Here is a 25,734-nt window from a genome sequence, read left to right as displayed (position 1 = left end):
AGACTTCAGTGTGGTAGCTACATTGGGTCACTGGTTCTCAAACTTTTTTTACATCAACTGACACAAATTAGACCACGGACCCCCTGTTGGACAAAACTTTACCAGAAATACACAAATATTTGTTCTGAGACTGAATAACGGTACTTCTTTTAGTCAATGTACATTTTAATTACTGCCAATGGCATGAATTTTTTGAAAAATTTCAAGACATTTCTTGAAAAAATGTAATATTTCTAGAAAAAAAAAAATTAGTGCATGAAGAGGAGGGACCGAGGGACAGAGACGGCAGCTTGATTGACACATCACGATCCAATTGACTTGAACGTGGCGTTCATGATGATTGGATGTTGTTTTTACAGGATTGTCCGTCCCACAGGTGTCTTACTTTTTTCATTTTTGTGAAAAAGCATTCAAACAGTTGGTTGCAATCAGAGTTTGAAGAGGATTTCAAACAATTTAGTTAAAAAATGCTCCAGAATAGGATCTCCAACCCTACCTTTAATGTGAAACAATTACCAGAGAAATAAAAATAAACAGTAAAACTGCAGAGTAAAATTAAAATTCCAGCTCAGAGCTCAGAAATCCTGACTTCCAAGTACGACTGGGATGCACCGTTAATCACTACACTGTGTGGTGTTGTTGCTGTGACCTCGGCTCGTTAACGGGACACGATGAGACTCTCACAGTATCGATGGACTGTGTGTGTTAAGGAAACTGTTACAGACAACTCGTTGCCGCCGCCGCTGCTGCCGCTGCTGCTGCTGCTGCTGCTCTCCAGCCTTTTCACAGCAGGCGGAGACCGTTCAAGTCTAACAAGACTAACAGCATCGGGATGCCTCAACACAAACTGAAGAGTAAACACACACACACACACACACACACACACACACACACACACAAAAGCGTCCAACACACCGGATTATGACGGTGTTGTCGGCTGTTATCATCAGCTGCGATCAATGTTTTCATGACTTTCCTCGTTTGGTGTCTGCGGCCATATTGAAAATCCATCTCACAGTGAAGGCGAGAGGCAGCAAACACACACACACACACACAAACAAACACAAACACACACTTCGATTTACAGTCAACATTCAGAGATCGTTTGAGTCGATGTCAGACCGGTGGATGCGATGGTCATCTGGTCTGAGCTGATAAGACGAAGAGGAGGTCAGTTCATGCGTGCACGCCTGTGTGTGTGCGTGTGTAGTGTACAAGCAAATGTGTGACAGGTGTTGACCAGGTGTGTGTGTGTGTGTGTGTGTGTATGTGTGTTTTAGCCATGCGTACACATTAACTGTACATGGCACAGAAGTAAATGTATATACAATACTATATTCATTTTTACACAGATTCAGTTCAAACTCTTATGTTGTTAACTGTGATCATGTCGTGTGTGTGAAGCGAACGGCATCGAGATGAATGAACAAATTACATCATGACAGCGTGGTGGAGTGTTAGATGCAGCATGGAGGAAACTTTTTGCTTGATTACAGAGAAAGAGAAAGAGAGAATAAAGAGAATAGAGAGAGGAGGAGGAGGAGGAGGAGGAGAGGATACTGTCAGTCTGGGTAGATGAGGAAGCCAGAGAAGGTGCTGTATTTGTTGGTGTTTCCTCCGTGAACTTTGCCCCCGTCCAGCTGCACGCACACTTCGTCGCCCACGTCCAGGTGCAGGATGACGCTGTTGGAGGCGTAGTCGTAGTTCTGATCGGCGTCCTGAGCGATGGCGCTGGCCCTCACCTGAGACACAAACAGGAAACAACGTTTTGTTTTGCAGAGTTTCTGTGGTTTGTGTTTGTGTGTGTAATGTTGAAGCTCCTAATCCAGTGGTTCTCAAACTTTTTTACATCAAGGACCCCTAAATTGACACAAATTAGACCACGGACTGGACCCCCAATGGACAAAATTTTGAAGCAAACACCAAAAATACACAAATATTTGTTCTGAGACTGAAGAACGTTACTTTTTTAGTCAATGTACGTTCAAATTAGGGCCAATTTTTGGGAATATTGTAGAGGCATTTCTGGAAAAAAAATTGTACAATTCCTCCAAAAACGTTTAAAGATTTCTAGAAAAAGTGGAATAAATAATTCTTAATTCTAGAAAAAAAGTGGTAAGAAAAGGTTGTTTTTTTGGGGGGGGGTTTTCAAATTTTTCACAATAAAACAAGTGATCAAAACTTTTCAAAGGCTTAAAAAATTAAGAATTTTTTTTTTATTCTAGAAAAAAGTGGTAAGATTTCTTTTTTTTTTTTTTTTTAAAAAAAAGGTAAAACCTTTCTAGAGAAAAGTGGTAAGATTTCTCAAAAACAATTGTAGAAAAAAGTGGTAACATTTCTAAAACAAAACAAAACAAAAAAAGGTTTTAAAAAATTCTAGAAAAAGTAGTACAAATTTCTCAAAAAAACTTTAAAAGTTCTAGAAAAAAATGGTAACAAGACAAGACAAAGTTGGGGACCCCCTTCAACCCTCTCACGGACCCCTGGGGGACCCCAGACCCTACTTTGAGAACCACTGTCCTAACCCACAGAGGTCTCATACAGTATGGTGTATGGAGGAAACATCGTCATGACATCGTCAATTGTGACAGTTTCACACCATGTTGGACAGGTATTCTGGTTCTGGATCGAGTGCAGCTCCACACATTCATACAAACACTGGGGGAGTGAGGCCTCGTCCAGACCATAGACTGTAGAAAGAATGGACGTAGCACCCGTGACGTCACCCATTGGTTTGGGGGAGTCTGTTTTGTGCCGCTACTACGGGGGTTTGAAGCCATGTTGGATTTTACTTGCCATATTTGGAGCGGTGCGGCCGTTGGCCGGCCGAGAGCCCGCCCACTGGCCTCGAAGCAGCGGTCTCCGGACCTGTCACTCAACGTTTCCGCGCCCTAATTGGCCAGAATTTTAAACCTAATAATAGTAAAACGGTAGAGTTTAAAAAAAATTCACCCCCCTCAGAGTGTGTGCGGGGGTAGAAACTATCGGTTGAGACCAAAAAACGTGATGGCACCAGGCTTTGATCATGTTTATTGAGGATGCAAAGTCGGCGATTTTAACATGGGGGTCTATGGAGAATGCTGCTTTCTGACACCAGCCCCCAGAGGAATCCGAGGGGATTGCAGTTTTTTGAACACGGAAGTGAGCTTCACTTCTCAGACCGACAACTGCCCCCTTGGTCCAAATACATGCTAATATAAATACTTAAGATGCGAAAAAGATAAGATAAGATAAGATAAGATAAGATAGTTAATATGTCTTTATTCATATTCATATTTTGTAAAAAAAAAAAAAAAAAAAAGATCAAACCAATTTTTTTGGCCTCAAATACTGTTATAAATTCACTAAAGCTAAATTAAAGTTAATGATAAAGTTACAGTAAAGCAATAGAACTGTGTGTAGTACAATACAATCCAGTTATATATATATACGACCAGATGGATGAAAAACAGAACAATCCTGATAATAACTTCATCCTGATTTTTCCATCAGTTCACTTTATCTGGTCGTAACCGGTGCAGGTTTTTTTTTTTTTTGTATTTCCTGTGTGGTCCTGTGATGTGGCTGTAAAGTCATCAGCACAGATGATTCCTGTCCACTGGTTAGAGAGATGAGATGTGCACTGATCTTTGGCCTCCAGCCTCCAGCTCTCAGCTCAACCTCTCTTAGTCCACATCTCATTTCTTTTTCTTTTCTTTTTTTTCCGGAGGATTGTTGCTCTCACACCTGATCCACCTGTTGCAGAGTGAAGTGTGATGGGCTCTGCAGCACTTATGTTGGTATCAGGTCGGGTAATTACAAGATAGCACAGAGTTTTTACTGTTCCAGTTATTATCATTATTTATTTCACTGGTATTAACCTGTAAAACAGCACTAGTGGGTCATGATACAGTCTGTTTACAATGGATCACGGCATTAGATATGAACATAAAGCACTGTTTAGTTATACATGATGATAACGCATTCACCTGGAGTCGTGTTTCTGTTGCATCAGAACATTTTCTCTACACTGGTTCTGGTTCTGTGCATGAATGTGGACGCAGACAGTGCTGTGCATGAATGGCGTTCAATGAATATGTTTGCATTTGTTGAGAACTGAACAAATGATGAACACTGGTGGTGAGAGTGAACGCAGCTCGTGCTTTACAACAGTTTTATGGCTTTGTTGCATGACGTCTCTGTGGAAACGGCCCAGCGTCAATAGTGAATGAAGCTGCAGTGTCTAAAGTAGCTTTATGAACAAAGAAGTGCACACACTTATTTAACTTTCATCAGTATTTGACTCATTGTTTATGTCGTAAAAATATATTCTTAACCTCAATATTGGGTTATTTTTCTGTGTTAAATATAACTCATGTCTTTGATTCTTCAGTGGTTCAATAATTTATTAAGTTTAGTCGGATCTGAAGCATCGGAATTTATTGAACAAAAACACAATAAACAAACATGCAGTATAGTTCATTATTGGATCTGTGAACTAGTTCAACATTTGTAAAGATGAAATAAATAACATAAACTAGTTCATTCCAATCTGTACGATCTTTTAAAGTATAAACTAGCACAACACTGGATGTGACCTGTGAGACTCCTTGTGAATTTTACCAGAGTAATAGAAAATTTAACGAATGAGCTGAAGAGTCCAAAATGTTTCTTGTTTTTGCTTTTTTTTGTATATGTATATGTGTATGTATGTTCATTTCAGCTATACAGTTAGAAGTTTTAACATGGGAGTCTATGGGGATTGTGTTGTAACTGGAGTCAACCTCTAGTGGCCATTTGAGGAACTGCAGTATTTTACAACACTTCCATTCTGGCTTTATTTTGATACAGCTTACAGCTTCTTAACTGGCTGATGAAGATTCAACTCCATTCACCGGTTTGAAAGTAGGTGGGTACAAGTTGAAAGTTTTCTGTGACCCATTGTTTTTGTAAACGGTGGCCCTGAGAGCTCAATGCTCTGCAGCTGCAAAACAATCCATAAATGCACACACAAAAAAAGACAAGACATAAAGATGCTGAGATCTGACAACACATATTGATTCATCCTAATATTTGAAGAATTTTGAAACAGCAACGTATTTTCTAAATGGGACAAAAACAAAAATATTGATGCAGAAAGACGAAGAACATCACCTTGCTGCAGCCTCAACATCACCAAACGATGTAATCAACCCTCCAACAACACTGTTACAACAAGACCTTGACATTATGAGCTTCATGTAAGTGGCAGTAATGGCTGCCATCCAGCTGTAGGATGCATTATCTGGTGAGTGTGCTGCAGGATCTGGAGCCGTCCACATATTTAAAGAGTGATACGGTCTGATGAGCCATTCTTCAGCCTTTTATCTGCATCTGGACATGTTTATGTCGGCAGAAACACACACTGATTAAACCTGATGCCGGGCCGGTGATGGTATACGACCACGCCATTTAAAATGATCTGACGATTACTGTACATGTTTATGGGCAGGAGAACAAATATCACAGCGCTGGAGCAATTAAGAGGAGGTTTCATGAGGATCAGGACGAAGTCAAACACCTGCAGCTCCAGATTTAACGCCATGTTGCCTCCATCCGCATGTGATTGGAGTTTTTTTAATTTCTTTTTGTCCCTAGATCAACAGTCCAGTATCTCAACACACTTCAAGGTGAGAAAACAGCTGATCAAATGGAGACCAGTTCATCCTTATTCATTATGTCAATAGCTATAATTCTCGATGGCATAATTCAACGCATAACCAACCAAAAGGCCACACTTTTGCCGCATAAATCACAGATTTCAGTGCAAAATGCGCAAAATATGCAGGACTTGTTGCAAAAAACTTAAAAATTTTGCATGTTTACTTCAGTCATTCCCCCTTGGTACCTTGGCAATGTTGGGACGTAATTATACGCGTCACGAAACGTTATCGCGAGAAGATAAATCAGAATCAGCTTAGAGCAAACCAAACCCCGCAATGAATACGACAAACCAGTCTCATTTACTGATGAAAATAAGTGCAGAAAATGAAAGCTAGATGTTTCCAGATGTACAGTACATACAGTACATACAGTACATATGCACAGTAAGTGGAGGCAAATTATAGTTCACTCTGTGCAACTGCAGCGTGTTGGAAACACAGGCGGAAATCAACGCTGGACAACCTTGTAAAACCTTGTAAAATTATGAAAAGGTTGATAAAAACACAAGAGGTGTGTGGGAGAGAGAGAGAGTAAAAAATACCCCAATGATTATTAATAATTATTTGTACGCTTTATAATAAATATAGAAATACAGAATTGTTTAAGTGATTGGGATACAAGTCAGTGATTGTGTGTGTGTATAATACAGCCTAAAGTGAGAACAGGTTGTTAGGAGAGACACTTTTATTTTACTTTTTCATCAAATCGCATAAATCATCATCCCATAAATACTTTGCAAATTCCAACGCTTTTTTCTTTCTTCTTTTTTTTCCACCACATGTTTTTCCTCAATCACACAAAAACCTCTGGACTGTATTTTGTATTTCGTCCACTGTCGATCTCTACTCCTCACGTCCTGCAGTTGTTTTTCCGCAGCCAGGAAGCCAAATCTGCAGCTGCCTATGATGATATACGTAAATAAATTGCACCATCATTGGGTGAGTAACCGACTATTCAGGCAGACGATTCCATTTAATAGTGGGGAAAATAAAGTACACAAGCAGACGCATACATATTAATGAATGCAAATATGATAGCCTCACTCCATCCTTGTCTTCTTCTTCTGCTGCTGCTGCTGCTCTGGCTCTGGGTCCTGATGACGAAGGATCTGGTCCATCATCATCATCATCATCATCATCATCATCATCTCAACCAGTCGTCACGTCCAACACTAATAAAATACGACTAAACTTCCCATTTCTCCTCATCTTATGAGTCTAATGAGTCTTTTTTTTTTTTGCACATTTTAATTATCAGTTTGACTCCTCACATTTCTCTTTCTTCCTTTTTCTTTCTTTCTTTCTTTCTTTCTTTCTTTCTTTCCGTGGATTAAAAGGTGAACATTTTTATTCTGCTCCTCGAGACAGAAATGAATCGATACATTTCCTTTGTTTTAATTCAACTCACATCACTCCATTAATTGTTGTCTCTTCCTCCTCGCACCTCACGCCCCTTCCATCATCCCTCCTTCCCTCCCTCCCATCCATCCACCACCACCATCCACCATCCACCATCCACCGTCTCTATCTCTTCATTCTGCGCCCATCTATCCATCTTTTTGTGTCCTCACACTCCAATGAGATGCAGGTCACGCACACGTTTTCTCTCTCTCTCTCTCTCTCTCTCTCTCTCTCTCTCTCTCCGCGGCGCCGGTCGGAGCAGCAACTAAGTGTGTCCCTGTCCGGCCTAAATCGGATTGATTAACGGCGTGCTGCTGTGGCATGTCTCCTGAGGACCCTCCTCAATAACCCCCCCCCCTCCTCCTCCTGCATCCTGCATCCGTCCACATCCCCTCCGTCCGTCCTCACAGCAGCAGCATCCCTCAGCCCCTCCAGATGCGTCAGGCCAGGCGTGTGTAGCTACATGGCTGCAGGCTGCGGTAATTGGTAGTCGGACAGTCGGCCATGGCAGCTCCTCTCTCCTCTAATAGGTCCAACTCCTCAATAACCAGAGATGGACAGAGAGTACTCGACCCCAGTACTTGGGTAAGAGTACAAATTCTACTGGTCAAAATTTACAAGTAAAAGTAGCTCAGTCGACATGTTACTCACGTAAGAGTAAAAAAGTACTTGCTTTTAAAGGAACTTAAAGGGACAACGAGGAGTTTTGGAAAAGCAAAGCGTTTTCACACTACATTTATGAGCCCGTGCACCGTGAAATTCTTTCATTCATCAAGAATTAAAGTCAGAGGTTCGAAGACGATCACATACCGTCGTAGTCCCGACCATAAACGGCGATTCGGTGGCGTTATTCTCATGACTCGCCACGAAACCGAAAGTAAAAAACGCTGGTCGGCTCGACCAGCATTTCCACCACCACTAATAATAACAAAATAACCATAGAGACAAAACGATATATTTATCGAAAATGGGCCCATTAACAAGTGGTAACGGAGATTCATCCACATTAATATGAGACTTTTTTTTATAACCAAATAGAAACTCCTCATTGTCTCTTTAAGTAAAAATAAGAGTAAGAGTAAATTTCTTATTTTTCACATCAATGAATTACTATAATTTTTTCTAAATGAATTTAAGGACCTTTTAACTCTTGTTTCTGAGAATTAACTCTTTGAAACCACCTGCACTGATGTGCTGCTTTTAGGGGTTAGGGTTTCCTTCTTTGACAAACACAGCTTGTGTCCAATAGTATTTTAGAAAAAAAAACAGCAGACCTGAAAGTAACGAGTACTTTTCAGCCTTCCTAGAAATTAACTCGAGTAAAAGTAAAAATATTTGTCTTGGAAATGTATTCAAGTAAGAGTAATAAGTACCAAAGAAATCTAATACTCAAGTAAAGTACAAATCCTCTGGATATGTACTTAAGTACAGTAAATTTACTCCGTTACTGTCCACCACTGTCAATAATGCCATACAATCACAATAAATGGGGGGGGGGGGGCACTGGATGGGCTGCAGTGGTCAAATGGGCCCATGAAAAAATACTAGCAGGAGGTCCCTCCAGCTCTTCCCTCTTCGTTTTTTTATTTTATTTTTATGAATCTCAAGTGAGCACCTGAGAAAAACCAACGCACCATTTAAGACATTTTGTTATTTTATACTGTTCGACTGCTTTTGCACTGAAGGGACTTGAACAGCTCCCATGAGGAGGCCCTAATAGGTTTTTTTTTTGTTGGCGGGGGTAAAAAAAATAAAAAAAATAAAATATAACAGCAAAGAGATTCTGACATCTTGTACAATCCAACATCTGTCTCCATGGCTGAGCGGCACGATTCCCCTGACGGCGTCTTAGAGGCTGAGTTAGGAGCTGACAGGCTGCTGCTGTAAATTGCTAAAAGGCTACACAGTATATTGGATTACAATTAAACCAGCTTATAGACGTGCAAACAGAAGATAATAATAATAATATATATATTTATGTATATGCTGTAGCTGAATCTTGCACATTCCTGGGTCAGACCAGACGCTGCAGCAGTGATATTCACACGGTGTCAGTGAAGTGGCCTTTTAAACACGAAACATCAGTTAATTATATTTGCCAGCCAAAAGGACACAGTGTTATTTATGGCTTTATTTTATGGTTGACGACGTCCTTATGAGACACACAGGTTTACTTTACTTTACTTTACTTCGCCTCGACTCAGACAGTGTGGAGATGTTGACATTTCATCACTTATTCTTATACTTATTATTAATTCTTGGTTACGTCCTCAGACGACGACGACGATGATGATGACAGATAGGAAACTAGCAGACGAGTTCATTGTTTTCTTTTTTTATATATAAATATATATAGATCGCATCCACGTATTTTTTAAATGTGACATTTTAAATATTATCACAGTCATCATCAATATTATGAGGTTTAATTAATTCAAATGTCACCTGAGGCGCCTGCAGTTAAACAACAGTTAAGAGAAAAAGACACAAAGTTAAACGGTTTGTTAAATATTTCATCACATCCACAAAATTCATCTTAAATCTGCTATTATTATTATTATTATTACTTATATATTATATAATTGTTTAGTGTTTTCTCATAATGCACTTATGTGAACGATTGTTGTTTTTAAATGTGTTCTACAAAATAAAATTGGCTTGATTTGACTTATTATTATCACGTCGTATTGTATGTATTTGTGTGTATGTATTTATGATATATTGCATGTCATGGGTAAATATAGCAATATTGATTCAAATTCAACTATTAAAAGGAAAAAAGAAAGAAAAGAAAATGAGTTTTGCTTTGTAAAATTCTTCTTTCAAATCTGTTTTTATGAATGTCTATGCTGTGATATTGTCATTAACAAAATGAGTAGAGTTTTAACTCTGATACATAAAGTAAATAACTGCTATTTTTACTTTAAGTTATTTAAATTAAACGATAAATGATGAATGAACTTCACTGTAAAACACAAACATCCTGACACTTCAGTAGCTTGTTGATCTAAAAAAAAAAAAAATCTTTCCCTATGAAAAACACAGATTCTTTTTTTCTTTTTGGTCTTGTTCGAGGCCGAGCTGCTCTGTGTGACACCGACACCACCAGCTAAACGCACACACACACACACACACACACACACACACACACATACACAGAGGAATCTGCAGGTTCAGCTGCTGTCAGTAACAATCACAGTGAAACCCTGTTTTCTTAAAAGTGGGCAGGAGGCACTGGGAGCTCCGGGAGCGAAAACAAGAGGGAAAGAGGCAAATCAGGATTATTGTCAACAGCGGCGGAGATTGATAGCGACAAGGGAGTGAATTTCTGTCTCTTGGTCCAATGTTGTTCTGACTTGATCTGCTGTGCAGAGGGGGGAGAACGAAGGGAAAACCCCCGGGACAATAGAGAAGATTACACTGCCACCACTTTTCATTAGAGGGGGCCACATTAAATGAGGAGAGAGAGAAAGAGAGAGTGGGGAAAGAGAGGGAGAGAGTGGGGGAATAGACAGAGGAGAAATAATTCACCGAAAGTGTTAAATGCTCAATAAAAATCTAGATTTGCAGTTGTGTGCCGCTGATTTGTGTGACACATTTAAGGGCATACGTACTGTGGTGTATTTCAAATTTATCCTGCCCAAACTACACTTTTTTTTTTTCATGTGTGTAGGAAACTGAAGGAAGGAGGAGGAGGAGGAGGAGGAGGAGGAGGAGGATATAAGTGTAGAGAAGGCAGAGTAGAGGGCGTGGAAGCAGAAATTTTGGATGAGGGCACACGGCCGGGCGAGCAGCTGCATGCACTTTAGCAGTCTGAGCACAGGATTCGAGTAAAGGAAGCCAAAGTTTAGAGCGGCTTTGTGTAATGGGGAAGGAGCCTGTTGGATAACAAACTGATCAAGCATGCCTATCTGAGGAGGAGAGAGGAGGAGGAGGAGGAGGAGGAGTGTGAATGAGGCGTGTGCAGCAGCAGCAGTGTGTTGTTTTTTCGGTTTTGTTTTTGTTTCGCCGCGGCGCCTTGATCCTCTGGTAATAAAACTGACAGGATTCATTCACTGTGATGTACAGACCTCTCAGAGCGGAGCGAGGCGATTGAGACGGGGCGTCTTAAACTCACCTGAGGGACCTGTGAGGGTGAACTGAGACTGAGAGGAAGGGCAATTGAAATGGCCTCTTCTCTCTTTCTTTCTCTCTTTCTCTCCGCCTCCTCCACCCATGTGAACCAGCACCAGGCTGCAGCATCGTCACAGCTACAACCTTCTTCCTCCTCCTCCTGCACTACACACTCACACTCATGCTCTAATTGGCATACTAAATGCTAATATTTTTGCCATGACACTCAAGACCCAAGGTGTCAAGATGTTAGAAAGTCTCTAATTGGCTCTGGCCTGAAATCTTTAAAGGGGAAAAGGAGAGGCCTTAATTGGATATAAACGGGTCCTATATGAACGGTTCTACCTGCAGAGCGTTACGGCAGCTTCAGCTTGCTGTTCCTTTATGTGACATATTGTTGATTGTTAACAGATCGCTGTGTGTGTGTGTGTGTGTGTGTGTGTGTTATTCCTGCTGTGGATGCAACAACGACACACTCATCACCTCATCATCATGTCAAGTGTTAATCAGCTAATTATGTGGTAATTCAGCCAAAGACGAAGCATTTTCGACGAATAAATCGCAGATTTCCCTGCAAAATATGCAGAGCTTGGATTGGTTTCATAATCTCCACATTTTCATTGCAAAAAAAAAGAAAAAAGTCTCATATACATTTGCATAAAGTTGGAAACTTTGACTGCTGGTCTTTCATAGAGGGGAAGCTCATTTTTGTCCAACATCGTAAAATTTGTCGACCAGTGTTATTCTGACCTTCCCCGAGTGAGTTTCTGCACCATTGCGGGCAGCGATGCTAACCGTTTCACCAAGAGGTCAATGACCACTTGGCAAGTGGGTTAGCACGTGTTTCGAGTGAGTTTAACTTCAGTACCGCTAACCGCCACACGTTGTCGGTACCTCTTGACTGTGGCTATACCCGCGGACCTCCGTTACACTGCAAAAACTCTATATCTTACCAAGTATATTTGTCTTATTTCTAGTCAAAATGTCATTTCTAGTCAAAGCAAATGTTATGTTATGTTATGTTATGTTATTTTATGTTATGTTATGTTTATTTATTTGATATGGACATCACAAATACATTGAGACTGTTCCAGTGGACAGACCAGATGCTTTGCTTGAGTGTGTTTAGCACAAGTGCTAATTTTCAACACCAGTCCATAGGCGGCTAAATCTCATTACACTTAAAACAAGACTCATCACACAAAAAAGTAGCTTGTTTTTAGACAGTTTTTAATTCTTTCAAGCATATTTTTACTTGAAATAAGTAGAAAAATCTGATAGTGGAGCAAGTTTTTCTTTCTTATTACAAGCACAAAAAAGTAGCTTTCACTGACAGATTTTTCTACTTATTTCAATCGAAAAATAGTTTGAAACAAGTGAAAATGATCTAAAAACAAGTTAATTTTTAGGTGATGAGTCTTATTTTAACTGGAAAGAGATTAGTTTTGACTAGAAATGAGACAGTTTGACAAGAAATAAGACAAATATTCTTGGAAAGATTTGAATTTTTGCAGTGTACTTGTATATGCAACTTCACTTAGCCTACACTATCAATAAAAGAATGAATGAATGAACAAAACTATACTAAACTCAAACAAGTCAGATGCTATAACTGTGTTTTATTTACAGTGTATGTTGTGTACAGTGGTAATGAGCTGTATCACCAAGCAAATACTAAGAAATGAGCTGCAGTCTGTCTCTCGACTTCTCTTGCAAAATCCACAATGAGACAAATGAACTCGACAATCCTCCGCTGCCACCGCATTAATGTTTCAAAATAGCTGTCAATCCAAATTTGGATTCAGCCTTTAGACAGATCCTCCAATCATCATGCAGAAGCCTAGCGTCCAGGCCACGCCCACTGCTCCATTCACTCACAGAGACGTTGACAAAATCACAGCATTTATCCAGTGACCGTCTTATTCTCTCTGCCGCCCCGTTGATGTGCACGGACGCTGAGCTTCAACAGGTTTGATGCACTGACGCTACGGGAACATATGAGAATAAAATCACGTCAGCGATCTGCGATAAGGAACTGATTCTGAACGAACTCGTCTTAGTATTTTTAGTTTATGAAATGTAAACACAACAGCTCATATTTGACCTTTTATTTTTTGACATTTTAGAGAAAGCAAAGCTTCCCTTGCAGTTTTATAGCAGTCGCCTCTGGTTATGAAGTGACGTAATTATGCAACAAATCACATGAAACGTTATCGACCTCACACGGGAAAATAAAACGAAACCGGGAAATCTTAAAGCTACCAAATCCCGGGATAAATTTTTTGACTCAGGAATGTTTTATAAATTTTGGACCACGTTGATCAAGTTTTGAAATAAAACAAGATGTGATGTCATCTGTTTGCTGCTCATTAGAAATGACTCTTTTTTACATTAAGGTTGCGTGACAACACGGTGCTGGTGGAATCCCTTTTTTTCCTTTTCATCAAATCACATTTTTGCCCAGATGTTGCAGTTTTTGCAAATTCCCACATATTCCATCACATTTATAAAGAAAACCTGCTGCATAATCAAGGATCCTTTTTTTTGCCCTGCAACAATCACTTAAAACTCAGCGTTTTTCCTGAAGGACTGGTTAATATCTGTCTAAATCTGACATATCAACTCTTAAAAATATTAATAACCCACATGCATTTCATTATTCATGTTGTTTCAGCCTCGGCCTGACACTGTGAGACGCTGCTCTTTATAAAAAAAAAAAAACAGACAAAACCCAAGCTGCTTCCTTGATGAGCAGAAATAATGATATAATGGGGAGGCACAACAAAGGCTCCGCAAAACACCGTAACAACCAGCAAAAACCCCTTTAGTCTGCAGAATATAATGGCTGAGGCCATTATAACAGAAACGTATAGTTAAATAATGGATGTGTGCATGAACATACACATAAATGTGTGTGTGTGTTCTTGGAAAGAGAAGAAACCAAGCAGGAGAGAAAAAAAACAGAGGGGTATGAGCTGCAGGATATATGGAAGAGGATTCTCTCTGTTTGCTCGACATGAAATGCTGCATGAAAGAAGTGACTTTTATCCTTTATCACAAAATGTTCCCCCATTATCATCGTGTCCGACACTAAAGCTACGGGGAAAAAAAAGAAGAAGAAAAAAGTCTCGAGCATGAATTATTCCACCGGAGAGAGAGAGAAGAAAAACTGATCCCAAAGTGCCAAAATAAAATAAAACTTGAAGCTGTGTAATGAAGTGCCACATGAGGCCCACGCAGACACCTCGCCTGACATACTGTAATTAGCAGCTTCCACCTCTTCCAGTGGCCACACCATCATCACCACCATCATCATCATCACACCTATAGCGTCTGGAGGCGAGCAGCTTCTTTTTCTCCTGCTTCATTCCCACCTTGTCACCGCCACAACTTCAAAGTGGTTTATTTAATTATCTAATTAGCTCATGCATCTCATTAGTTAACGTCGTTGATGTGTGTGTGTGGGACTCGAAACTGCAACGAACACAAACACACAACAACGATTTGTCTGTCAGGTTTCTGTCTGTGATAATAATTGTGGAGAAAAATTATTCATTTGCACAATATTATTATCTCATCTTCAGTGATAACAACGGCACCACATGCAGCTTTTTTTTTTTTTTTTTATCAGAAGCTGCTATTTTTGTTTTCCCCCCCTCAACCTGTGCATCTTCTAATTAATAGATTCACCTGCACCTCTGACTGCAGCCTTCACACCTCTACACACCTGCACATTGTTCAGGCTGAGCCACATGTCAGAGCGTTTTGTTGAGTTTTAATAAGGCGGCGGCGTGTCCACCCTCCTCATCCTCATCCTCAGCTATACTATAGGTCACATCCAACCTCAGCCCACTGCCACATAATGAGGTTACTCAGTGTCAATAGATGAGATGCTGAAATACTGAAAACAAAACTACGACGACACCGATGTCATCAAAACTACAGTGTGTGTGTGTGTGTGTGTGTGTGTGTGTAAACTACAGGCTGATGAGCTGACGAACCCAGATTCACCTATATATTGGGACCAGTTATAAATATTCATGCCCCCTCAACCCCCCCCACACCTTCTCCTCCTCCATGCTCATCATTGTAAAGGGCAAAGTACATATTGGTGGTGAATTATATATCTATTGAAAAGGTCATCTACCTCAACACCAATCTTTCTGATGATTTACGGGACGCGAGGAGTGAAGGGGATTCTTTGAATTGAGCGATTCAGCTCCGCGAAAACTTGGTTTAAACTCGCTGATTATCGGCCACATGTTGAGGCGGCGGGACGTCTCATCAGCCCTGAGGACAGAGGACGCTATATGTTGACTTTTTTTTTCTCTCATCCTCCCTCTCTGTCCTTTATCCAGTGAATATCCATCCATCCATCTATCCACCCCCCACCCTTTCTCTCTCTCTCGCTCTCTGTCAGCGAACTTGTCGACATCCTGCCTGTCTCCGCCGTGATCTCTCCCCAGGATGTGTCTTATTCTCAGCTCGCTTTGACAAGACATTGATCAACACCATGCATATCAGTCTGACAACACACTCACACACACACACACTGACACTTCTATCCATGCAGTGAGATACACAACAAACAGACACTGCAGACTTAAAGAGGAACTACAGTAGGTCTCTCCTCCTCTGTGTCTCTAACCCTCCTCTCCTCCATGTGCATTTGTTTCCAACGAAGCCGGTGAGAAATCAATCCATGGAGCGGTGGATAAGGTTATTTATCATCTACCATGTTACCATGTGTATATCTGTGTAGTCTTATCTGTCATCAACAAGAGATTACGGGTTACGGGGCGCGTTACGTTTGTGTGGCGGTGTCGCCATGGAGACGAGAGCTGGGCCACCGGGTCGGAGGCTCTGATCTTACATTGGTTTTCAGCCAAGAGACGCTAGGTGGAAGACAGAGAGCCTCCATTCTCCCTGGAACTAGTTACAAGTCACTGATTTAATCATCATAATTACTCCAAAGCTGTTTAATTAAGGTAAAAAAAAGCAGCATATTTAAGCTACAAATCCTGCATAGTTCCTCTTTTAGAACCTCACACACTATTTTTCGTGGGGTCCCGCACGTCAATATATATTTTTTTCAAACTCTGGTTTGCAACATAAACATGCAACATAACTTTTTTTCGTAGTGAGTTTGATCTTTCTGAGTTTTTGCCTACTGTCGCGACCATACGCCACCCTGGTAAGTAAAGTTTTACCACCACGTCCTGCGTGTGTCGACCTCCGTCCGTCGTCACGCGGTCGCGGCTTTGTTAGTTCATTTTTGTTTAGACGAGACAATAACTAAAACGATAATTCACTCTTGAGGTGGAGGGGATCCTTCCTATCGTCAACTCCCTTGACTTCTCCTCGGGGCGGCCGCCTCATCAGTCCACGAGACTCTCTCTTTGGCGTTTTCCCAGACTGCCTTGTTCCTTCCGCTCACGTCAGACTTAAGCGGCCAGGTATCCAGGCAACCAACCAAACATTACACAATATGGCAGCCCCCCTTCTCAAACCTATGAAAGTAACCCCAACACTGGTGAATAAACGCATCAACCAATCAACCACCGTCACAACCCTACACAACAACACAATACCACATCATGACAACAATGTCAACAACCTGTGTCTCTCAGCACCTTGTCTTGCTCGACAAGGGACACAAACATTACTGTACGAAGACAACGAGAAGAAATGAAGGAGATTTTCTGGTGAAGCATCAAGGAACAACTCAGCCGTCACAATATAGAGTTGGTGTTTTAGATGTAGTAGAGTTGGTAACAAGACGACTGGAACAGGAGGTTTGACCAACATCAACAAACCAGTGACGAATACATGAGGAATAATCAATGAGTAGGAGTGTGGTGTGAGGCTCTCTGCCTTCCACCTAGCGTCTCTTGGCTGAAAACCAACCTTGTAAGATCAGAGCCTCCGACCCGGTGTCCCAGCTCTCGTCTCTGCGGCATTATGACACAAACGCACCCCGTAATCCACAATCTCTTGTTTATGACAGATAAGACTACACAAATATACACATCGTAAAATGTATACAAGGTTAATCCACTGCTTTGCTTTGTTGAAAACAAATGCACATGGCCTGGAGGAGGGTTAGCAAAACAACGAAAAAGTGACCAGATTCACATAGTTCCCCTTAAAGGCAGCTGTTAACACTAAGCAAAGTTAAACTAAGCTGCTCACTCCAGCTTGATATTTTCCACACAGACATGAAAGTGGGATCAAATTTCTTGTCTGAAACAGTAAATACGTATTTCATATATTTTCCAAAATCACTGTATTCCTTTAATAAACCTTCTCTCTCACTCATTATCCAATCCTCAACACAACGAGCCTTTAGAGGAGGAAGAGTAAAAGGAGACATTTGTGATTGAACGTCTTTAAAGTCTCTCAGTTGACAAACTTTTAATCCTCAGGGTTTTTCCCCTCATTGACCGAACAGTGAGTGCAAAGAAACAGTGAGGGAGCGAGATCAGCACTGAATTGGGTTAAATAATTTAGTTGATGGGAAAAGATAATTAATGAGGAAGGAGTCAATCGCCAGCGTGGACGGTGAAGGTGTGAAGTGTGTGTGTGTGTGTGGGCACAGGTGGGGGGTGGGGTGGTGAGGGGGGATCTCATCTAAAGGCTATGAAAGATTTAACAGCAGGAGGAGACAGGAATGACAATGTCTGTGAAGACGCAACAAACCAAGTCTCCCAATTATATCTGGCATTTAACCGTCTGTCCTCTTTACACTGCACTTTATGTACATCCCATCAGATCAATGAAAAGGAGGAATATCTACTTTTTATAGACTGGATCAGTCACATAAAAAAATACCTACGATGATGTACGGATTCGTATTCATACAGACAAACTGCAACTCAGAAACATTAGAGCCACTGTCAGTAGAAATACAGCTGCCTCTCTGTCTGCTGCAGATAACAACTTCACATCATATCAAGATAAGACATTGGAACATTTTCTTGTTTCCTCATGAACTACAGCACATTTTCCATTGTAAAAAAAATCTAATCAATGTAACTTTAATGCAAATTCCATTGTTAGTCTGGTTTCTCAATATATCAACTGTTATAATAACTGATCTTTTCCCTCTGTAATATTATCGGTGGGTTTTTGAGAGTTGGTCAAGTAAAACAAGCAAATTAAAGATGTTGCTGTGGACCCTGATTAGCATTTTATCACTGTTTTTTTTTTTTCAACATTTCACAGACTAAAAGGTTAATCAATTCACCAGGAAGATAATTGGGAGATAAATCAATTATGAAAATTGTTATTAGTTGCAGCCCCTTAATTTGAAATCTGTAGCTGGATCCAAAACTACACAAAAGAAAAAGGCAGATATTTTGTGCAGATATTTTCACCTTTGGACAGATTTTACTATCTGTGTTTTATATAAACTGAATAATGAACAAATGGACCTGGTGAACGTGGTGGTGCAGTTTGATTCGAGGCCCATTAACGTGCAGTTTGTCGATGTTGGTGACGTCTTAGCAAGATGGTGGGAAAGTCAATGGAGTCAAATGAAGCAGTGACCCCCTAATGGTTAGAGGGTGAGTAAAGAGGCAAAAACTAAATATAACATGAAGCTTGGTGGTTGAGCCTCAACATATGAAACCTCAGCATGAACATCAAAGGTCAGTTCCAGACGGAGATTCGTCGTAACTGGGTGATTCGCCACTTAAGAGGGTTTTCTTTTCTTTTTTTTTGTCCCCAGGGTGAATTTTCAAGAAAAAAATACTCCTCAGAAAAAACAGTTATTGTATTTGTTGGGGCTAAATTGTAAAAAGCTCTGATAAAATTGGATTTTTGTGTGTTGAAAAATCCAGATATGCCAGAATTTCTATGATTTGGGCTCATCCCCAACCCAGACTTTTCAACATCTTTCTCATAGTAAAGTAATAAAAAATGATAAATTCATCAAAACGACACTTTGCATTGTCACTTATTACGTTGAAAAAACACATTTTAAACTCATTTGGTTTATATTTGGGCAATTAGGATATTTTTTATAGTTAAATATCACTGCCCAACCCCCTAGTCAATGCATTACCATCACACCAACAAAAAAGGTTTTTCAAACTACTAATCAGTTGTTGTTGCATGAAACAGGAAGAAGGCCAGACATGACAGATGTGAGCAATCTGAAAATGTATGCATCTTGGTCTGAGAGTGGGTTAATTAGTCCGTTTTGGATATTTTAGTTCAGAAATAAGAAATTTCACTTTATCAACATATATTCAGTTTCTGTTGTTTCCTGGCAACTGAGTTTTGTGAGCAAATCTAAAACCTCTTGCTCCAAAAGGTGAAAACTGTCATTACTGTCACACATCTGACTGACAATCAATGATGTCAAAATTATGATCAAAGCTACGCTAAGGCCTTTGCTCAAGACAATCTAAGAAAGCTTTTGAAATAGAAAAAAACAAACTGAGTTAAAAGAAAATTATTTTTTCAAAGATTTCAAAGGTCAAAAGTACCAGCAATTGAAGAATCACTTAACCAACCACAGATTTCTAATGAATTAGACTGAGAGGAAAGGTTGCTTCACTATCTGCATAGCTGCTTCCCTCCCTGTTCTTACCAAGGTCATTCCAGTTTTGAAATTTTCATCAGTTTTAATTTCTTGTATAATTTCCATGTTTTTGCATATTCTGCGTTATAAACTGCTTTCTTGTCTGTTTACAACATCAGGGATCCCTCCTCTGTTGCTCACCCTGAGGTTTCTCCAAATTTCTCCCTGTTAAAAGGGTTTTCTTGGGAGTTTTTCTTCAGTCGATGTGAGGGTCTAAGGGCAGAGGATATTGTTATGTAAAGCCTTTTGAGACAAACTATTTGTAAAAATGGGCTATGCAAATAAAATTGCCTTGCCATTTAGTTTAGTTTTCGTTAGTTCAACAGGTGATTAAGAAGTTTTAGTTTAATCTTATTTTTTTAGGTATTAGGAGGAAAGCCTTGATTTGTAGGAGCTGAGTCCCATATTGGGCAGTGGCCAGGCTGGAGTGCCTAATCGGAAAAGGTCAGGACAATTCCCAGAGGGCTGGTCTGACTTTTAGGCCACGAGGGTCGGTGTTCACTTTTTTATTTACTTATTTATTTTTTGAGCCAGTGTTCAGTCAGTCATGGCACTGGGTTGAAATATATCACATAGCCTATGCTGCTAATGAGGAGATAAGGCAAGATGTTGAACAGAATACAACTTTGCTTGCAAACCACTATTCAAGTTAATTAATTATCAAGTCATTGTGTGGTGTTGTAGCATATAACATAACATAGCTCTAGAGAACAATGTGCTATTGCAGACTAGAACATGTAAGGTTGTAATTATCTTAATATAATAGGTTGCGATCTACTGTAAAGTGGGCCAGTCTGAGGCATGAAACTCCAGCTGTTCTTCTGATCTTCTTCCTGCAACTTTAGTCATTTCTAGCGAATCATAAAATGCAAGCTAATCTTCTTGGAGTATGCTACCGCCGATATCTGCTACGCTGCCCCCTTGTGGAAGCTCGTTATCTCAGGAAGTCTGAAGTTTAGTTTGAGTTAAGTTTTGCATTGCTCATTGTAGTTTTTCTTTCTTTTTTTTTAAATTCTTAGTCTTCGTAAAACTATAATAGCCCTGGTTCTTCCTGGTCCACGCACTGTGAACGTTCTTTAAAGATGAAGATCCAGCAAAGCGAATCAGTGCAGAGCAGCCTGGCTGGCAGCGGGGTGATGGTCGGCTCAGCACGATGCCGCTGTCAGTTCATGTGTCGTGTTTAAATTATGTGTGGAGAAAACCGACCGTTTGTGTCGTAGCAGCATCAAACACTCGGTTCAGTTTGACTTGGTTTGTAACAATGCAAAAGCATGATTTTGTTCTTCTGTGGTAATCCCCAGGACGTCACTCTTCTGTTCGGCAGCACACATGTCAGAATCAGAGTTCCTCAACAGAGAGAGGGCTTATAGCACTTCAAGCTTGTCACGGATCTCCAGATGGAAGCGTTCAGGGCTTCTTCCAGGCATTTCTACTTGTTTATTTATTAGTGTTAAAGCCAGAGTTCCTCAGAGGACAGTAGCCAGCTGTTGCATTTTGGCTTCGTTCCACCGAGACGTGGAGGATTGTTATCCTCCTGATCGCTTGGCTGTCAATCTCTCTCTCTCTCTCTTGCTCTCTTTTCTTTTGTACAATTAATTACAGTTTGTTTGTTTTTTTAACTTTCATCCTGACTTCAGTTCTTCTTTCATCGAATCATGTTTCCTTATCAAACTCTGTTGTTAAACACGGTTCAGATTTCTTTTCCTTACAATAATTGAGACACAGTATGAGTCACTTTACTCTTGATTTTTTTTCTGGTGTAGTTGACTAAACCTTTGTTTTTGAATAAAGTCTCTCTCTCTCTCTCTCTCTCTCTCTCTCTCTCCCTCTTGCTACTATATGCCATAAGAACGTACATAACCTCAGCTACTTTTTCATCAAGCTTAAAACAAAGTGGTGTTTTGTGTAAACTGCTGCTAAATTATGTCTAAATCAAGCTCAGCTTGCTGTTTTTTGTTTCATGTACCTGTGCCTGATGTGTTGATATTGTGTCACTATTGTGTTGAACCATAAACTCTTTGTACTGATGGAATTGCCTTAGATGGTTAGGGTTAGGTTAGATTGTACGTTAGAAATAGGAATTGTTATTTTCATAATATACTACATTGTTGTTTGATGTCTCTGGGCCCCCGTTCATAAGCTACAGAAGCTTCTGGGGTTACCCTTTTTACAAGATCATGTCTACTGTATATTGTGAATTGAATTTGTATTTTGTATTTTTTTTTAATGATTTGTAAAATAAAAACAAACCTTGAAACCTTGAAACCTTGAAAGTGGTAGTTATTAATACACAAAAAAACAGCTGGGTAATATGACGCAGCAGCAAAAACAGCAGCGGCCACCACAAAAATGGCCACGACAACAACTGTGACCCAAACCTCAGTGTTTAAGTCCTGATCTCTCTCGACAAACAAGTTGTTTTCATGCTGACGGCTTTAAACTCATTGGTTTGGAAAAGGTTTTTGGAAAAAATGGACACATGATGTCACTGTACTGACATCAGGTCAGAAAACAGCTACAAACAGGTCTGAGAAAATGACAAAAATGGAGGTTTAAAGATGGCAGATGACCTGTAGTCTAAATAGAGACAGGACCAAGCATTGGACTGATCCTGAGCTTTTAATTCATGATATCAACTCTTTGCTACCGTTGCATGTTGAAAGGTGGACACAGGAAATGTAAAACCGTAGCTAAATGTGCTGATCCTGATGAAAAACACTGATGTTCACATCAACCAGCAGCCTGAAGATCTAGGATTTGGATTTTGACGAATATAGATGACATTGACATGTATATAGACTTAACTTTTGTGACATTTGACCATGGACTTCAAAATAACATTTCTGGTCCAACATCATCTTCATGCTCTTTCTACGTAGTTCTCCCTCTGCTCCTGTCATAATTCCTGCAGCCACTAGGTGTCGCCTTAAAACAAATGTAACTGTGGGTTGTAATAAACTGCAAAATAGACAAACTGTTGGCTCTTTTTTTTTTTTTTTTTTTACTGTTGGACGGTCGCTAAGTATAAAACGTTGAGAACAGACAGTGAAGTAATTGGAGCTTTAAGACTGAATCTGCTTAATTTGCATATTCATTAACACTTTGATGAGCCCACACTTGTTGATTTAGTTATTCAGTGAGTTATTGTGATGAGGAGCCCAATGAAACTGTGCATGTACCGGGCCCCTGCTGACAATTTGTGTTTTCTTGTTGTTGTCCTGTGTGTTGTCTGTTGTCGTCGACTGATTAATGATTATAAAATTGCTGTTTTTATTGTGTCAAACTCTGGAGGAATAAACTGTATTAAACATTTTCATCACAACATGAACATGTTTTGTGTTTGTGAATAGTTGATGTCTATGGATATTTTCATTCATCCAGGTCGTCGTTCTTTTCTGAGCAAATTGAATCGTAGGCAACTGGACTTGTATTTGTCTGGGAAGACGTTTCGAAGAACTCAACAATGGTCAAGTGAAAGCAGTACCTTTGTAAACACACCCACAGGTACTCTGGTGAACACTCCCACAGAGGTTAAATACCTGGGTCTTACTCCACTGTCTTTGTCCAACTAGTGCAGACTAGTGAGACTTATTGCGTATACGAACTGATGAAGCCCCTTGGATAAGAGGCGAAACGTCTTCCCCGACAAATGAAGCTTAGCGAAAGTTCAGACAGGAAGACTATCTCTTTAAGCACACCTCAAAGCCCTTTCCCTGTTTTCCCGCTATCCTCTCACTCCACCCTTATTCTCATAATTCAACCAATCACAGTCTGCCATCCTCTTTCTCTTCCACCAATCAGTCATTAGCGTCAAATTTAAAAGTTCTCAGCCCACCTCCACCCCGGCACCACCTCCATCAAGATACAGACTGTCTTAATCTGGATCTTCAGCCAAGAAGTTTCCTCATCAGGCGACTTCAAGCTTCCCCACCACCACCAGTGTCTAGGCCCGGGGTGGGAGGATATAACTTCTTCAGATGCAAGCTTCTCATCCCCAGATCAGTTGACTCAGCTGGTCTACACCCCGTGGTCTAAGCAACAAAGTTTATTTTGTTCACAATAAATGTAATTTCATCTTCATCTTCAAACGTGGCTCTCTTGTCGTAAATGGTCTATCCTGATTGAAATACAAGACCAGTTGCCTACGATTCAATTTGTCCAGAAAAGTGAATAGTTGAAGACTCACAGAAACACTACTTCAGCCACTCTCACCTGTCCGTTCTTCTTCAGGTCGGCCCACATGCTCGTCCCGTCACCGCCTCTCATCAGGACGTGGTAGGTGAAGTAGTAGATGCCTGGGAGGGGGCAGGTGAACTTCCCGGTGCCGGGCTCGTAGTAGTTCCCGACGTTGGTCACCACGTCGTCAAACTTTAGTATCTCACTTCCTTCGTGTTGTTTCCGTAGGCCGGCGTAGAAGGCGATTTTGGGGCTGTACAACGAGGGGCCGTAGCCTCCGGGTCCGGGCCCTGGGGGGCCGGGGGGGCCGGGCTTGCCGGGCTCTCCGGGGGGTCCTTTGGGACCGGGAGGACCAGGAGGCCCGGGGTTGCCTCTGTACCCTTGTTTCCCCCCTCCGCCGCCGCGGCCTCTCGCCATGTCTGGGGGCTGGGGGGAAACGGCGGTCATGGCTCCCTGCGTGGGGGATAAAGGGTCACACACCATCTTGCAGCCGGTGATCATGTCCAAATGTGGGCCCCCCCCTCCTCCTCCTCCGGACCCGCCCCCTTTGGTGGTGTGGACCAATAGGGGGATGGCCACCAGCAGGACGAGCACCATGGCCACGCCGACTCCAGCCCCGATGACACGTTTTTTGCGGCTGAGCCGGGAGGCGGCCAGCGTGAGGAAGTCCTCCTCCCCCTTCGCTGGAATGGTTGTGCCGGCCAGACTGAACTCTGGGTGGAGGGTAACTACTGGATCGAGAAGGTGGAGGGTAAAAAAAAAAAGAGTGTGACAGCGTTGGTGGGGTGGAGGGGGGGTGACAGGGGAGGAAAGGAGTGGGGACTTCTTCTAGGTCTCAGACAGGGACAGAGAAAAATATCAGCAGTCTGGAGGAGAATAACAAACAGATTTTCCCATTTCTCGATGTTCACTACATCAGTGCTGTATCCGTTTATTTTTCACTTTCCCTTTTGGAAGAATGTGTGTGTGTGTGTGTGTGTGTGTGTGTGTGTGTAATGTGTGGGCTTTCAAACTACCCCAAATCTCTTTTCAAGCCCAAGAAATAACTAATATTTTTAAATGAGCATCAGCGTTGAAACGTTTGGATTTTTTTTCTCAGGCAACCGCTGTTTTTCTTTCATAAAAAAAAAAAATCCAGCTCTGTGGTTGTGGAAGCTCCAGTGAAAAGCTTTCAGCTGCTCAGGCAGAGACTGTCAGGTGGGGTCTACAGTATTCCCACTGGAGTTCATCTCACCCACCACATGTGGGGTGAAGGGGGAAGAAGAGGCTTTTACTTGTCTGTCCAACAATGAGAAGAGAGAAGGAAACTGCTAAAAACCTCTGCTCGGCTCTCGCTTCCCCGCTCTCTTTCTGCTTGTGTCTGTGAATCTGATGTTTTTAAGAGGCGTCGGGTGGGGTTGGTTGGGTTGGGTGGGGGGGTTTGATTTAGTTCAGTGCAGTTCACTCCTCTGCTCCTCCAGTCGACGGACGGTTCGTTACAGCGTCGTCCTAAAGAAGAGGCAAATCGTGGAGGAAGAACAGGCCGGATGAGGAAAGTGGCGTTTAAAAAGCAGCAGCAGCTCGGTTGAAGCAGAAAACATTTTTTTTAAAATCACAGAATCAGAGCAAAATCACCGAATCTAGAAGGAAAAGAAACACACACACACACAGGGTGTAGGTAATAAAATAAGTGATGGACAAACAAGCTACAACCTTGATTATATTTGAATTGAAAATGCAGAAGAAATTAAACAAAAACACTGTAAAATGCATAATATAAAATGTTTAAATTGGTTC

At 41.0% G+C, this 25,734-nt stretch overlaps 1 protein-coding gene across 1 annotated transcript; it reads right to left on the bottom strand.

The window, feature by feature from the left end:
• Positions 1-847: 847 nt before the first annotated feature.
• On the bottom strand, positions 848-24,678 carry c1ql4b (complement component 1, q subcomponent-like 4b). Its single transcript, XM_085777983.1, has 2 exons — positions 23,995-24,678; positions 848-1,742 (listed from the first exon to the last, which is right to left on the bottom strand). Exons 1-2 carry the CDS (start codon positions 24,553-24,555, stop codon positions 1,563-1,565), a joined length of 741 nt encoding a protein of 246 aa, XP_085634109.1. The 5' UTR covers positions 24,556-24,678; the 3' UTR covers positions 848-1,562.
• Between the last annotated feature and the right edge of the window lie 1,056 nt (positions 24,679-25,734).

Source organism: Trachurus japonicus, chromosome 5 (assembly GCF_045865225.1).
Source record: "Trachurus japonicus isolate A0001 chromosome 5, Traja_1.0".
NCBI classification, from domain to species: Eukaryota; Metazoa; Chordata; class Actinopteri; order Carangiformes; family Carangidae; genus Trachurus; species Trachurus japonicus.
The sequence above is the reverse complement of the archived record's forward strand: the minus strand, read 5'-3'. Positions and strand labels throughout refer to the sequence as shown.